Genomic DNA, 14935 nt, shown 5'->3' with positions numbered 1-14935 from the left:
CTCATCAGCCATCCCACTCTCCTTCCAGCCACCCCTCTCATCCATCCATTCCTCCCTCCCTCTCATCAGCCATCCCACCCTCTCATCCATCCATTCCTCCCTCCCTCTCATCAGCCATCCCACTCTCCTTCTAGCCACCCCTCTCATCCAGCCATTCCTCCCTCCCTCTCATCAGCCATCCCACTCTCCTTCCAGCCACCCCTCTCATCCACCCTCCTTCCAGCCACCCCTCTCATCCATCCATCCATCCATTCCTCCCTCATCAGCCATCCCACTCTCCTTCCAGCCACCCCTCTCATCCATCCATCCATCCATTCCTCCCTCATCAGCCATCCCACTCTCCTTCCAGCCACCCCTCTCATCCATTCCTCCCTCCCTCATCAGCCATCCCACTCTCCTTCCAGCCACCCTCTCATCCATCCATTCCTCCCTCCCTCTCATCAGCCATCCCACTCTCCTTCCAGCCACCCCTCTCATCCATCCATCCATCCATCCATTACTCCCTCCCCTCAGCCATCCCACTCTCATCCATCCATCCATCCATCCATTCCTCCCTCATCAGCCATCCCACTCTCCTTCCAGCCACCCCTCTCATCCATCCATCCATCCATTCCTCCCTCATCAGCCATCCCACTCTCCTTCCAGCCACCCTCTCATCAGCCATCCATTCCTCCCTCATCCATCCATCCATTCCCAGCCATCCCACTCTCCTTCCAGCCACCCTCTCATCCATCCATCCATTCCTCCCTCCCCTCAGCCATCCCACTCTCCTTCCTCTCCTTCCAGCCATTCCTCCCCTCTCATCCATCCATCCATTCCTCCCCCCCTCATCAGCCATCCCACTCTCCTTCCAGCCACCCCTCTCATCCATCCATCCATTCCTCCCTCTCATCAGCCATCCCACTCTCCTTCCAGCCACCCCTCTCATCCATCCATTCCTCCCTCCCTCTCATCAGCCATCCCACTCTCCTTCCAGCCACCCTCTCATCCATCCATTCCTCCCTCCCTCCCTCATCAGCCATCCCACTCTCCTTCCAGCCACCCCTCTCATCCATCCATTCCTCCTCATCAGCCATTCCAGCCACCCCTCATCCATCCATCCATCCATTCCTCCCCTCATCAGCCATCCCACTCTCTTCCAGCCACCCTCTCATCCATCCATCCATCAGCCATCCCTCCCCCTCAGCCATCCCACTCTCCTTCCAGCCACCCCTCTCATCCATCCATCCATTCCCTCAGCCATCCTCTCCTTCCAGCCACCCCTCTCATCATCCATCCATTCCTCCCTTCCAGCCATCCCCCTCCTTCCAGCCATCCATCCATCCATCCATTCCTCCCTCTCATCAGCCATCCCACTCATCCATCCATCCATTCCTCCCTCCCTCTCATCAGCCATCCCACTCTCCTTCCAGCCACCCCTCTCATCCATCCATCCATCCATCCATTCCTCCCTCTCATCAGCCATCCCACTCTCCTTCCAGCCACCCCTCTCATCCATCCATCCATCCATTCCTCCCTCCCTCATCAGCCATCCCACTCTACTTCCAGCCACCCTCTCATCCATCCATTCCTCCCTCCCTCTCATCAGCCATTCCTCCCTCCCTCTCATCAGCCATCCCACTCTTCTTCCAGCCACCCCTCTCATCCATCCATCCATTCCTCCCTCCCTCTCATCAGCCATCCCACTCTCCTTCCAGCCACCCCTCTCATCCATCCATCCATCCATTCCTCCCTCCCCTCAGCCATCCCACTCTCCCTCTCATCAGCCATCCCACTCTCCCTCCCCTCAGCCATCCCACTCTCCCTCTCATCAGCCATCCCACTCTCTCTTCCTCCCATCCAGCCATTCCTCCATCCAATCCCATCCATCCCTCCACTAAAGCGTTAGTTTAGTACCACAGGAGATTGCAGAGGGGAGGACGGCTCATAATGTCTGGAATGGAGTAAATGGAATGGGGTCAAACACATGGAAACCAGTTGTTTTTTGATGTTCCATTTCTTCTTTTCAGGCCGTTACTATGAGTCCGTCCTCCCCAATTAAGGTGCCACCGACCACCTGCGTTTAGTAGCTTATCCCTACCATGTAAGATTGGACTATGCTTTGGGATGATTACACACACACACACACACACACACACACAGTTTTAGCTTGTATTTACGGATTTAAGCGTTTCTAACACTCCTCGGCTAAGCACAGTGTACGCTATGAGAGATGTGAACCATCTTGGTGCTATTGATTTCTCTCAAAAAGATCTGAGCTCTATAGCTGACTGCGGACTAAAAACAAAAACACATCCCACCATTTTGATGCAGAAACAATACTGTCAAGGCAGAGAAGATATATTTAAACCACAGTATGTCATTACATTCATATTGACATGCCTTCTACAGAAAAGAGCCCAAAACATTATTCACTGTGCTTATGATAAATTAATATATATATATTTATAAAATTGTAGGGGGGGGTGAAGCATCACAAATATGGACAGCATCTGTTGTTTTGCAGCCTGATTACCAGAGGTGATTGTGCTTTAGCCAATCCCTTGTTTGTTACCATGACAGCCTCTGTTGTTTTGCAGCCTGGTTACCAGAGGTGATTGTGCTTTAGCCAATCCCTTGTATGTTACCATGACAGCCTCAGTTGTTTTGCAGCCTGGTTACCAGAGGTGATTGTGCTTTAGCCAATCCCTTGTATGTTACCATGACAGCCTCTGTTGTTTTGCAGCCTGGTTACCAGATGTGATTGTGCTTTAGCCAATCCCTTGTATGTTACCATGACAGCCTCAGTTGTTTTGCAGCCTGGTTACCAGAGGTGATTGTGCTTTAGCCAATCCCTTGTATGTTACCATGACAGCCTCAGTTGTTTTGCAGCCTGGTTACCAGAGGTGATTGTGCTTTAGCCAATCCCTTGTATGTTACCATGACAGCCTCTGTTGTTTTGCAGCCTGGTTACCAGATGTGATTGTGCTTTAGCCAATCCCTTGTATGTTACCATGACAGCCTCTGTTGTTTTGCAGCCTGGTTACCAGATGTGATTGTGCTTTAGCCAATCCCTTGTATGTTACCATGACAGCCTCAGTTGTTTTGCAGCCTGGTTACCAGATGTGATTGTGCTTTAGCCAATCCCTTGTATGTTACCATGACAGCCTCAGTTGTTTTGCAGCCTGGTTACCAGATGTGATTGTGCTTTAGCCAATCCCTTGTATGTTACCATGACAGCCTCTGTTGTTTTGCAGCCTGGTTACCAGATGTGATTGTGCTTTAGCCAATCCCTTGTATGTTACCATGACAGCCTCAGTTGTTTTGCAGCCTGGTTACCAGATGTGATTGTGCTTTAGCCAATCCCTTGTATGTTACCATGACAGCCTCAGTTGTTTTGCAGCCTGGTTACCAGAGGTGATTGTGCTTTAGCCAATCCCTTGTATGTTACCATGACAGCCTCTGTTGTTTTGCAGCCTGGTTACCAGATGTGATTGTGCTTTAGCCAATCCCTTGTATGTTACCATGACAGCCTCTGTTGTTTTGCAGCCTGGTTACCAGATGTGATTGTGCTTTAGCCAATCCCTTGTATGTTACCATGACAGCCTCAGTTGTTTTGCAGCCTGGTTACCAGATGTGATTGTGCTTTAGCCAATCCCTTGTATGTTACCATGACAGCCTCAGTTGTTTTGCAGCCTGGTTACCAGAGGTGATTGTGCTTTAGCCAATCCCTTGTATGTTACCATGACAGCCTCAGTTGTTTTGCAGCCTGGTTACCAGAGGTGATTGTGCTTTAGCCAATCCCTTGTATGTTACCGTGACAGCCTCTGTTGTTTTGCAGCCTGGTTACCAGAGGTGATTGTGCTTTAGCCAATCCCTTGTATGTTACCATGACAGCCTCAGTTGTTTTGCAGCCTGGTTACCAGAGGTGATTGTGCTTTAGCCAATCCCTTGTATGTTACCATGACAGCCTCAGTTGTTTTGCAGCCTGGTTACCAGAGGTGATTGTGCTTTAGCCAATCCCTTGTATGTTACCGTGACAGCCTCTGTTGTTTTGCAGCCTGGTTACCAGAGGTGATTGTGCTTTAGCCAATCCCTTGTATGTTACCGTGACAGCCTCTGTTGTTTTGCAGCCTGGTTACCAGAGGTGATTGTGCTTTAGCCAATCCCTTGTATGTTACCATGACAGCCTCAGTTGTTTTGCAGCCTGGTTACCAGAGGTGATTGTGCTTTAGCCAATCCCTTGTATGTTACCATGACAGCCTCAGTTGTTTTGCAGCCTGGTTACCAGAGGTGATTGTGCTTTAGCCAATCCCTTGTATGTTACCATGACAGCCTCAGTTGTTTTGCAGCCTGGTTACCAGAGGTGATTGTGCTTTAGCCAATCCCTTGTATGTTACCATGACAGCCTCAGTTGTTTTGCAGCCTGGTTACCAGAGGTGATTGTGCTTTAGCCAATCCCTTGTATGTTACCATGACAGCCTCTGTTGTTTTGCAGCCTGGTTACCAGAGGTGATTGTGCTTTAGCCAATCCCTTGTATGTTACCATGACAGCCTCTGTTGTTTTGCAGCCTGGTTACCAGAGGTGATTGTGCTTTAGCCAATCCCTTGTATGTTACCATGACAGCCTCTGTTGTTTTGCAGCCTGGTTACCAGAGGTGATTGTGCTTTAGCCAATCCCTTGTATGTTACCATGACAGCCTCTGTTGTTTTGCAGCCTGGTTACCAGAGGTGATTGTGCTTTAGCCAATCCCTTGTATGTTACCATGACAGCCTCAGTTGTTTTGCAGCCTGGTTACCAGATGTGATTGTGCTTTAGCCAATCCCTTGTATGTTACCATGACAGCCTCAGTTGTTTTGCAGCCTGGTTACCAGATGTGATTGTGCTTTAGCCAATCCCTTGTATGTTACCATGACAGCCTCAGTTGTTTTGCAGCCTGGTTACCAGAGGTGATTGTGCTTTAGCCAATCCCTTGTATGTTACCGTGCCACAGCAGCCAGAGATGACTTGCTAAAGCATTCAGGTCAGGCAACCAAGCTAGATATTTGGCTAACTCAGTCTTGATTGTAAGGAGGCTGGGTATAATGGATGCTTCCAAATGATTGTGTGACTTTGAACTACGATCAGTGTGAACAGATCAGATACAGAGATGGCATTGCAACTTTACATAATAAAAGAATAGCACAAAGCGTTTAACTCTGCATTCAAACATGTTAAACTAAATGCAATATTCTAATAACTTCAGTAGTTCAACTACGAACATTTATACACGTAACAGAGGGATAATGCCTCTATTCGCTTCAATATCAATGTTTCATTATTCTGAAAAGTCCCTGTAGCTGTACAGTGTAAAGTAATAGATGTGAATCATGCTTAGTTGACAAAAAAAAGGAAAGCAGAGTAGATGATCAAGTCCATATCATATAATCATAGTCAATTGATAAAACGTCTAAGTAGCTTTAATAAGTTGTTTAAGTGACTTCTGATTACTATACTTTGTCTTTCTGTACTGAACAAAAATATATATATATATATAAACGCAACATGCAACAATTTCAACGATTTTACTGAGTTACAGTTCATATAAGGAAATCAAGTCAATTGAAATGAATTCGTTAGACCCTAATCTATGGATTTCACATGACTGGGCAGGGGCACAGCAATGGTTGGGCCTAGAAGAGCATAGGCCCACCCACTGGGGAGCAAGGCCCAGACAAAAATATTGAGTTTTTCCTCACAAAAGGGCTTTATTACAGACAGAAGTACTCCTCAGTTTCATCAGCTGTCCAGGGGGCTGGTCTAAGACGATCCCGCAGGTGAAGAAGCCGGATGTGGAGGTCCTGGGCTGGCGTAGTTACACGTGGTCTGCGGTTGTTAGGCCGGTTGGACATTCTGACAAATTCTCTAAAACGACATTTACGGTGGCTTATGGTAGAGAAATGAACATTCAATTCTCTGGCAAGAGCTCTGGTTTAGAGTGGCATTTTATTGTCCCCAGCACAAGGTGCACCTGTTTAATGATCTAATGCTGATTTGATGCTGTTTAATCAGCTTTTTGATATGCCACACCTGTCAGGTGGATGGATTATCTTGGCAAAGGAGAAATGCTCACTAGCAGGACTATAAACAAATTTGTGCACAAAATTTAAGGGAAATAAGCTTTTTGTGCATATGGACAATTTCTGGGATCTTTATTTCAGCTCATGAAACCAACACTTTACATGTTGCGTTTATATTTTTGCTCTGTATAATTTGACAGCCGATGCATTCACAAGTTTCACAACACGGATGTTTTGCGTCTTCATCATGAGTTCTCTTTTCTAGCCTAGTCCGACTCCCAGATCTGTTTGTGCTGGCTTGCCACGCCAAATGTGACAGTGACCATAGAAGTTGGGAAGACAGTACAAACAGATCTGGATCCAGGCTACCTTCTCTTCCACTCTTCTTCTCTCTACTAAAGGTGTGTATCCTCTTCCATATTATCCTCTTCCACTCTTCTTCTCTCTACTAAAGGTGTGTATCCTCTTCCATATTATCCTCTTCCACTCTTCTTCTCTCTACTAAAGGTGTGTATCCTCTTCCATAGTATCCTCTTCCACTCTTCTTCTCTCTACTAAAGGTGTGTATCCTCTTCCATATTATCCTCTTCCACTCTTCTTCTCTCTACTAAAGGTGTGTATCCTCTTCCATATTATCCTCTTCCACTCTTCTTCTCTCTACTAAAGGTGTGTATCCTCTTCCATAGTATCCTCTTCTTCTTCTCTACTAAAGGTGTGTATCCTCTTCCATATTATCCTCTTCCTTCACTCCAGGTTTGTTGACCAGGACCTGCCAGCCACTGCTCCCTCCCTCCCCCACAGACCCAGCCGTCAGTCCGTTGGCGTGGCGATGTTTCTTCTCCTGTATCTCTGGCTGCCCCCCGCCGTCACTCGTCACATCCAGGGTAGGGTTGTCATGGCAGCCGTTCTCCACAAAATGAAATTCCTCACCTCGAGTCTTGGGAGGGAAAGGAGAAGAAAGAGGAGAAGTTTTTACATAATCAAAACATAACGTTTGAAATAATTGAGCGTGGGACTCCCGAGTGGCACAGTGGTCTAAGGCACTGCATCGCAGTGCTAGCTGTGCCACTAGAGATTCTGGGTTCGAGTCCAGGCTCTGTCACAGCCAGCCGCGACCAGGAGACCCATGGGGCGGCGCACAATTGGCCCAGCGTCGTCCGGGTAGGGGAGGGTTTGGCCGGCACTAGCGACTCCTGTGGCGGGCCGGGGGCAGTGCACACTGATACGGTCACCAGGTGTACGGTGTTTCCTCCGACACATTGGTGCGGCTGGCTTCCGGGTTAAGTGGGCATTGTGTCAAGAAGCAGTGCGGCTTGGCAGGGTCGTGTTTCGGAGGACGCATGGCTCTCGACCTTCACCTCTCCTGAGTCCGTACGGGAGTTGCAGCGATGGGACAAGACTGTAACTACCAATTGAATACCACGAAATTGGGGGGGGTCTAGAAAGAAAAACAATAATAATACATTTACAAGAAATGAAATAACTGAAGAGTAACAAACACACCATCATAATTCATCCATACAGTCATAAAGCTATTGATCAATCAATCAATGAATGAATCAATCAATCAATACCATTTATCAATCAATCAATGAATCAATCAATCAATACCATGTTACAATCAATCAATGAATGAATGAATCAATACCATTTATCAAATAATAACAATCAATCAAAACCATTTATCAATCAATGAATCAATCAATTCAATGTTATTCATTTAGCCCTTTTTTTACAACAACATTGTCACAAAGTGCTTTACAGTAAATCTACAGTAAGTAAATCTACAGTAAGTAAATCTACAGTAAGTAAATCTACAGTAAATCTACAGTAAGTAAATCTACAGTAAGTAAATCTACAGTAAGTAAATCTACAGTAAGTAAATCTACAGTAAATCTACAGTAAGTAAATCTACAGTAAGTAAATCTACAGTAAATCTACAGTAAGTAAATCTACAGTAAATCTACAGTAAGTAAATCTACAGTAAATCTACAGTAAGTAAATCTACAGTAAATCTACAGTAAATCTACAGTAAGTAAATCTACAGTAAGTAAATCTACAGTAAATCTACAGTAAGTAAATCTACAGTAAGTAAATCTACAGTAAATCTACAGTAAGTAAATCTACATTAAGCAAATCTACAGTAAATCTACACCTACCATAGTCTTGATCTTAGGCAGGCGTCTCTGCCAGAAGATATAGATGAGACCAGAGGCGATGATGACCACACAGACAGAACCTATGATCACCAGGACCACAAACAGCTTCCCGTAGTCACTACGCGTCTGACTGGGCCTGGAGTGACAGGTGTCAGCTCTGCTGTAGTTCTGGATACCAATCTGGAACCAGACACACTGAACAGTTGAGTTTCATTCAGACAGAATCCGTTTATACCAATCTGGAACCAGACACACTGAACAGTTCAGTTTCATTCAGACAGAATCCGTTTATACTTCGGACGGAGAGCAGGCCGACCCATTTACAACCTTACACAAAGTCAGAAGGATCAGAAGGAACCAATTACAACCTTACATAGAAACAGAAGGATCTTACCTCGTGTAAACCTCTCCTGATTTCGCCTAACATTGACAACATATCCTTGGTGGCAATAACTCCTAAAAGACAGTCAGAAATCACACAAAAATTTTTTACTAAATAGCACACGAGTGAGCAACCGCATGAGAATACACTGTTGGAGGCATCTACGTGTATATCTTCATATCATTTGACGAAGTTTGGCTCGGGATCACATATTTCACAGTATTTCTATGAAACCTAGGTTTGAGAGCTTGACTGCAATGAGAATGTGGGCCCCAGCTCTCTGGGCCCCAGCTCTCTGATGTATCTGGTACCGTGTTCGTTGGTCAGCGTGACGAGCAGCTGGTGGTCCTGTCTGGTGGGTTTAGAGAGAGAGATGAGCCAGGAGCCCTGAGGACTGTTCATCTTCCTAGAGAAGGTTGTCTCTAGCAGCTCCAAGAGCCGCTCTCCACTCTCCACACGGAACTCATCCTGACCAGGAGACAGAGATGTCACAGGGTTAGGGCAAAGCTAGTTAGTTAGAGAAGGTTATCTCTAGCAGCTCCAAGAGCCGCTCTCTACTCTCCACACAGAACTCATCCTGAACATAAACACAACAGGAGAGGTCAGAGGTTAACAGTGAAAAAAAAAAAGGGGCATCAGGTGACCTGGTTGTTGTCAGATCGATTTGGTTTGTGCTGTAGTTAGTTGTATAGAGGATCCAGTTGAAACAAGGACAAGAGGACAAGGTAGAAACAAACAGACATACAAAATATGCAACTGTTTAACATACAAAATGGTATTCTGTGGTTGTGTGGTGATGACTCATGCTGTACAGAATAAATCTGCCTGCCAACTATGCCGTTGAACTAATCATGCTCCTTTGACGCGCTGCTGTTTTGTGGATCGGAGCGTTTCCGTCTTCCTCCCTGCTGGGTACTTGTGATTACTCTGTAGCGGTTGGCGTGACAACCAAAAAGGTCACATTGATTATAATTGCATGGCTTTCTGTTGTTTCCATGGTGACGGAGGGACTCTTGGGTGATGGGGGGGGATGGAGAGGATTTGATTTAGATTTATTAGGATCCCCATTAGCCGACTCCAATGGCAACAGCTAGTCTTACTTACGAAAAAGATATTACAGACAAAAGAGGATGAGAAGAGGGGGAGAGGAGAGGAGGGGGATGAGATGGATGGGGGTGGGGGATGGAGAGGGGTGAGGGTGGAGGGTGGGGGGTGGACAGGAGGGGGTGAGGGTGGAGGGGAGGGGGATGAGGGGTTGAGGGGTGGGGGTGGAGAGGAGAGGTGGGGGTGTGGGTGGAGGGTGGAAAGGATGGGGTGAGGGTGAGGGGTGGAGAGGAGGGGGTGAGTGGGGAGGGTGGAAAGGAGGGGGTGAGGGTGAGGGGGAGAGGAGGGGGTGAGGGTGGAGGGTGGAGAGAAGGGGGTGAGGGTGGAGGGTGGAGAGGAGGGGGTGAGGGTGGAGGGTGGAGAGGAGGGGGTGAGGAGAATGTTGTAAACCGACTGTCAGAGGAAAGATAGGGCTCCTGGTTTCCTCACAGTGCAAGGGCTCCTGGTTGTCTCACAGTGAAAGGGCTCCTGGTTTCCTCACAGTGAAAGGGCTCCTGTGTTTCCTCACAGTGAAAGGGCTCCTGTGTTTCCTCACAGTGAAAGGGCTCCTGGTTTCCTCACAGTGAAAGGGCTCCTGTGTTTCCTCACAGTGAAAGGGCTCCTGTGTTTCCTCACAGTGAAAGGGCTCCTGTGTTTCCTCACAGTGAAAGGGCTCCTGGTTTCCTCACAGTGAAAGGGCTCCTGGTTTCCTCACAGTGAAAGGGCTCCTGGTTGTCTCACAGTGAAAGGGCTCCTGGTTTCCTCACAGTGAAAGGGCTCCTGGTTTGCCTCACAGTGAAAGGGCTCCTGGTTTCCTCACAGTGAAAGGGCTCCTGGGTTTCTTCACAGTGAAAGGGCTCCTGGTTTCCTCACAGAGAAAGGGCTCCTGGGTTTCCTCACAGTGAAAGGGCTCCTGGGTTTCTTCACAGTGAAAGGGCTCCTGGTTTCCTCACAGTGAAAGGGCTCCTGGGTTTCCTCACAGTGAAAGGGCTCCTGTGTTTCCTCACAGTGAATGGGCTCCTGGTTTCCTCACAGTGAAAGGGCTCCTGGGTTTCTTCACAGTGAAAGGGCTCCTGGGTTTCCTCACAGTGAAAGGGCTCCTGTGTTTCCTCACAGTGAAAGGGCTCCTGTGTTTCCTCACAGTGAAAGGGCTCCTGGTTTCCTCACAGTGAAAGGGCTCCTGGTTGTCTCACAGTGAAAGGGCTCCTGGTTTCCTCACAGTGAAAGGGCTCCTGGGTTTCTTCACAGTGAAAGGGCTCCTGGTTTCCTCACAGTGAAAGGGCTCCTGGTTTCCTCACAGTGAAAGGGCTCCTGGTTGCCTCACAGTGAAAGGGCTCCTGGGTTTCCTCACAGTGAAAGGGATCCTGGGTTTAATCACAGTGAAAGGGCTCCTGGTTTCCTCACAGTGTAAGGGCTCCTGGGTTTCCTCACAGTGAAAGGGCTCCTGGGTTTCCTCACAGTGAAAGGGCTCCTGGTTGCCTCACAGTGAAGGACAACAATGGAGCTGTCTGGATCTATAGCCTGGTTAGACCAGACTGTACGCTACACTCACTATATTTACACAAGTGTCAGGCTGGTTTAACCAGGATACCATCTAATGGCATCCCATCAATTACAAATTTACGAAATCAGAACTTTTCCCAACGAATGATTCTAAAAAACATCAGCAATTACAAATGCTGCAATATTACGGTCTAAAAAATATGTTTACGATGTGGTTACTCACACAGTCAACGTTGTCTGACATGTTGAGGATGACGTACCCCTTCCCAGCCAGATCGCTCCAGTCCACACAGATCACCTGGTGGTTACATTAAGAGAGGAGGTGAAAGCGAGTTAGTAAGAGGCTGGCAAACCAATCAAAAACGTCTAAATATTTTTGGGGCTGAGTGATACACAGTACCATAGTGTGACCGGTCGGGTTCAAACCGGTCTCTCGTGTGCCACAAGAACGCCGAACTGAAGTTTGGTCATTACCTCAGGGGGCTAACAAGTCTTCAAGGAACGGCTACTCCTCATAGGATCATAGTTTACTGAAACACCTCCTCTACTACATTATAGATTAGACATACTACTGAACCACCTCCTCTACTACATTATAGATTAGACATACTACTGAACCACCTCAGATACATTATAGATTAGACATACTACTGAACCACCTCCTCTACTACATTATAGATTAGACATACTACTGAACCACCTCCTCTACTACATTATAGATTAGACATACTACTGAACCACCACCTCTACTACATTATAGATTAGACATACTACTGAACCACCACCTCAGATACATTATAGATTAGACATACTACTGAACCACCTCCTCTACTACATTATAGATTAGACATACTACTGAACCACCTCCTCCACTACATTATAGATTAGACATACTACTGAACCACCACCTCTACTACATTATAGATTAGACATACTACTGAACCACCTCCTCTACTACATTATAGATTAGACATACTCCTGAACCACCACCTCTACTACATTATAGATTAGACATACTACTAAACCACCTCCTCTACTACATTATAGATTAGACATACTACTGAACCACCTCCACTACATTATAGATTAGACATACTACTGAACCACCACCTCCACTACATTATAGATTAGACATACTACTGAACCACCTCAGATACATTATAGATTAGACATACTACTGAACCACCTCAGATACATTATAGATTAGACATACTACTGAACCACCACCTCACTACATTATAGATTAGACATACTACTGAACCATCACCTCACTACATTATAGATTAGACATACTACTGAACCACCTCAGATACATTATAGATTAGACATACTACTGAACCACCACCTCTACTACATTATAGATTAGACATACTACTGAACCACCTCCTCCACTACATTATAGATTAGACATACTACTGAACCACCTCAGATACATTATAGATTAGACATACTACTGAACCACCTCCTCTACTACATTATAGATTAGACATACTACTGAACCACCACCTCCACTACATTATAGATTAGACATACTACTGAACAACCACCTCTACTACATTATAGATTAGACATACTACTGAACCACCTCCTCCACTACATTATAGATTAGACATACTACTGAACCACCACCTCCACTACATTATAGATTAGACATACTACTGAACCACCACCTCTACTACATTATAGATTAGACATACTACTGAACCACCTCAGATACATTATAGATTAGACATACTACTGAACCACCTCAGATACATTATAGATTAGACATACTACTGAACCACCACCTCCACTACATTATAGATTAGACATACTACTGAACCATCACCTCCACTACATTATAGATTAGACATACTACTGAACCACCTCAGATACATTATAGATTAGACATACTACTGAACCACCACCTCTACTACATTATAGATTAGACATACTACTGAACCACCTCCTCCACTACATTATAGATTAGACATACTACTGAACCACCTCAGATACATTATAGATTAGACATACTACTGAACCACCTCCTCTACTACATTATAGATTAGACATACTACTGAACCACCACCTCCACTACATTATAGATTAGACATACTACTGAACCACCTCTACTACATTATAGATTAGACATACTACTGAACCACCTCCTCCACTACATTATAGATTAGACATACTACTGAACCACCACCTCCACTACATTATAGATTAGACATACTACTGAACCACCACCTCCACTACATTATAGATTAGACATACTACTGAACAACCACCTCTACTACATTATAGATTAGACATACTACTGAACCACCTCCTCCACTACATTATAGATTAGACATACTACTGAACCACCACCTCCACTACATTATAGATTAGACATACTACTGAACCACCACCTCTACTACATTATAGATTAGACATACTACTGAACCACCTCCTCTACTACATTATAGATTAGACATACTACTGAACCACCTCAGATACATTATAGATTAGACATACTACTGAACCACCTCCTCTACTACATTATAGATTAGACATACTACTGAACCACCACCTCCACTACATTATAGATTAGACATACTACTGAACAACCACCTCCACTACATTATAGATTAGACATACTACTGAACCAGCTCCTCTACTACATTATAGATTAGACATACTACTGAACCATCACCTCCACTACATTATAGATTAGACATACTACTGAACCAGCTCCTCTACTACATTATAGATTAGACATACTACTGAACCACCTCAGATACATTATAGATTAGACATACTACTGAACCATCACCTCCACTACATTATAGATTAGACATACTACTGAACCAGCTCAGATACATTATAGATTAGACATACTACTGAACCACCTCCTCCACTACATTATAGATTAGACATACTACTGAACCAGCTCCTCTACTACATTATAGATTAGACATACTACTAAACCACCTCCTCTACTACATTATAGATTAGACATACTACTGAACCACCTCCTCTACTACATTATAGATTAGACATACTACTGAACCACCTCCGCTACTACATTATAGATTAGACATACTACTAAACCACCTCCTCTACTACATTATAGATTAGACATACTACTGAACCACCTCCGCTACTACATTATAGATTAGACATACTACTGAACCACCTCTGCTACATTATAGATTAGACATACTACTGAACCAACACCTCCACTACATTATAGATTAGACATACTACTGAACCACCTCAGATACATTATAGATTAGACATACTACTGAACCATCACCTCCACTACATTATAGATTAGACATACTACTGAACCACCTCAGATACATTATAGATTAGACATACTACTGAACCATCACCTCCACTACATTATAGATTAGACATACTACTGAACCATCACCTCCACTACATTATAGATTAGACATACTACTGAACCACCTCCTCTACTACATTATAGATTAGACATACTACTGAACCACCTCCTCTACTACATTATAGATTAGACATACTACTGAACCACCACCTCTACTACATTATAGATTAGACATACTACTAAACCACCTCCTCTACTACATTATAGATTAGACATACTACTGAACCACCTCCTCTACTACATTATAGATTAGACATACTACTGAACCACCTCCTCTACTACATTATAGATTAGACATACTACTGAACCATCACCTCCACTACATTATAGATTAGACATACTACTGAACCAGCTCAGATACATTATAGATTAGACATACTACTGAACCACCTCCTC

At 45.1% G+C, this 14935-nt stretch overlaps 1 protein-coding gene across 1 annotated transcript in view; it reads right to left on the bottom strand.

The window, feature by feature from the left end:
- Nucleotides 1–6745: 6745 nt before the first annotated feature.
- Nucleotides 6746–14935, bottom strand: part of LOC115142369 (podocalyxin-like protein 2) — a 42592-nt gene continuing 34402 nt past the window's right edge. The window contains exons 5-9 of the mRNA XM_065000741.1: nucleotides 11390–11464; nucleotides 8892–9048; nucleotides 8593–8654; nucleotides 8199–8378; nucleotides 6746–6976 (exon numbers count right to left, since the gene is read on the bottom strand). Coding sequence (XP_064856813.1) covers nucleotides 6746–6976; nucleotides 8199–8378; nucleotides 8593–8654; nucleotides 8892–9048; nucleotides 11390–11464 — 705 coding nt within the window. The remainder of the gene's footprint in view (nucleotides 6977–8198; nucleotides 8379–8592; nucleotides 8655–8891; nucleotides 9049–11389; nucleotides 11465–14935) is intronic.

This window comes from Oncorhynchus nerka, linkage group LG15 (assembly GCF_034236695.1).
Source record: "Oncorhynchus nerka isolate Pitt River linkage group LG15, Oner_Uvic_2.0, whole genome shotgun sequence".
In the NCBI taxonomy this organism is placed as follows: Eukaryota; Metazoa; Chordata; class Actinopteri; order Salmoniformes; family Salmonidae; genus Oncorhynchus; species Oncorhynchus nerka.
This window is presented reverse-complemented; position numbering and strand designations above follow the sequence as displayed.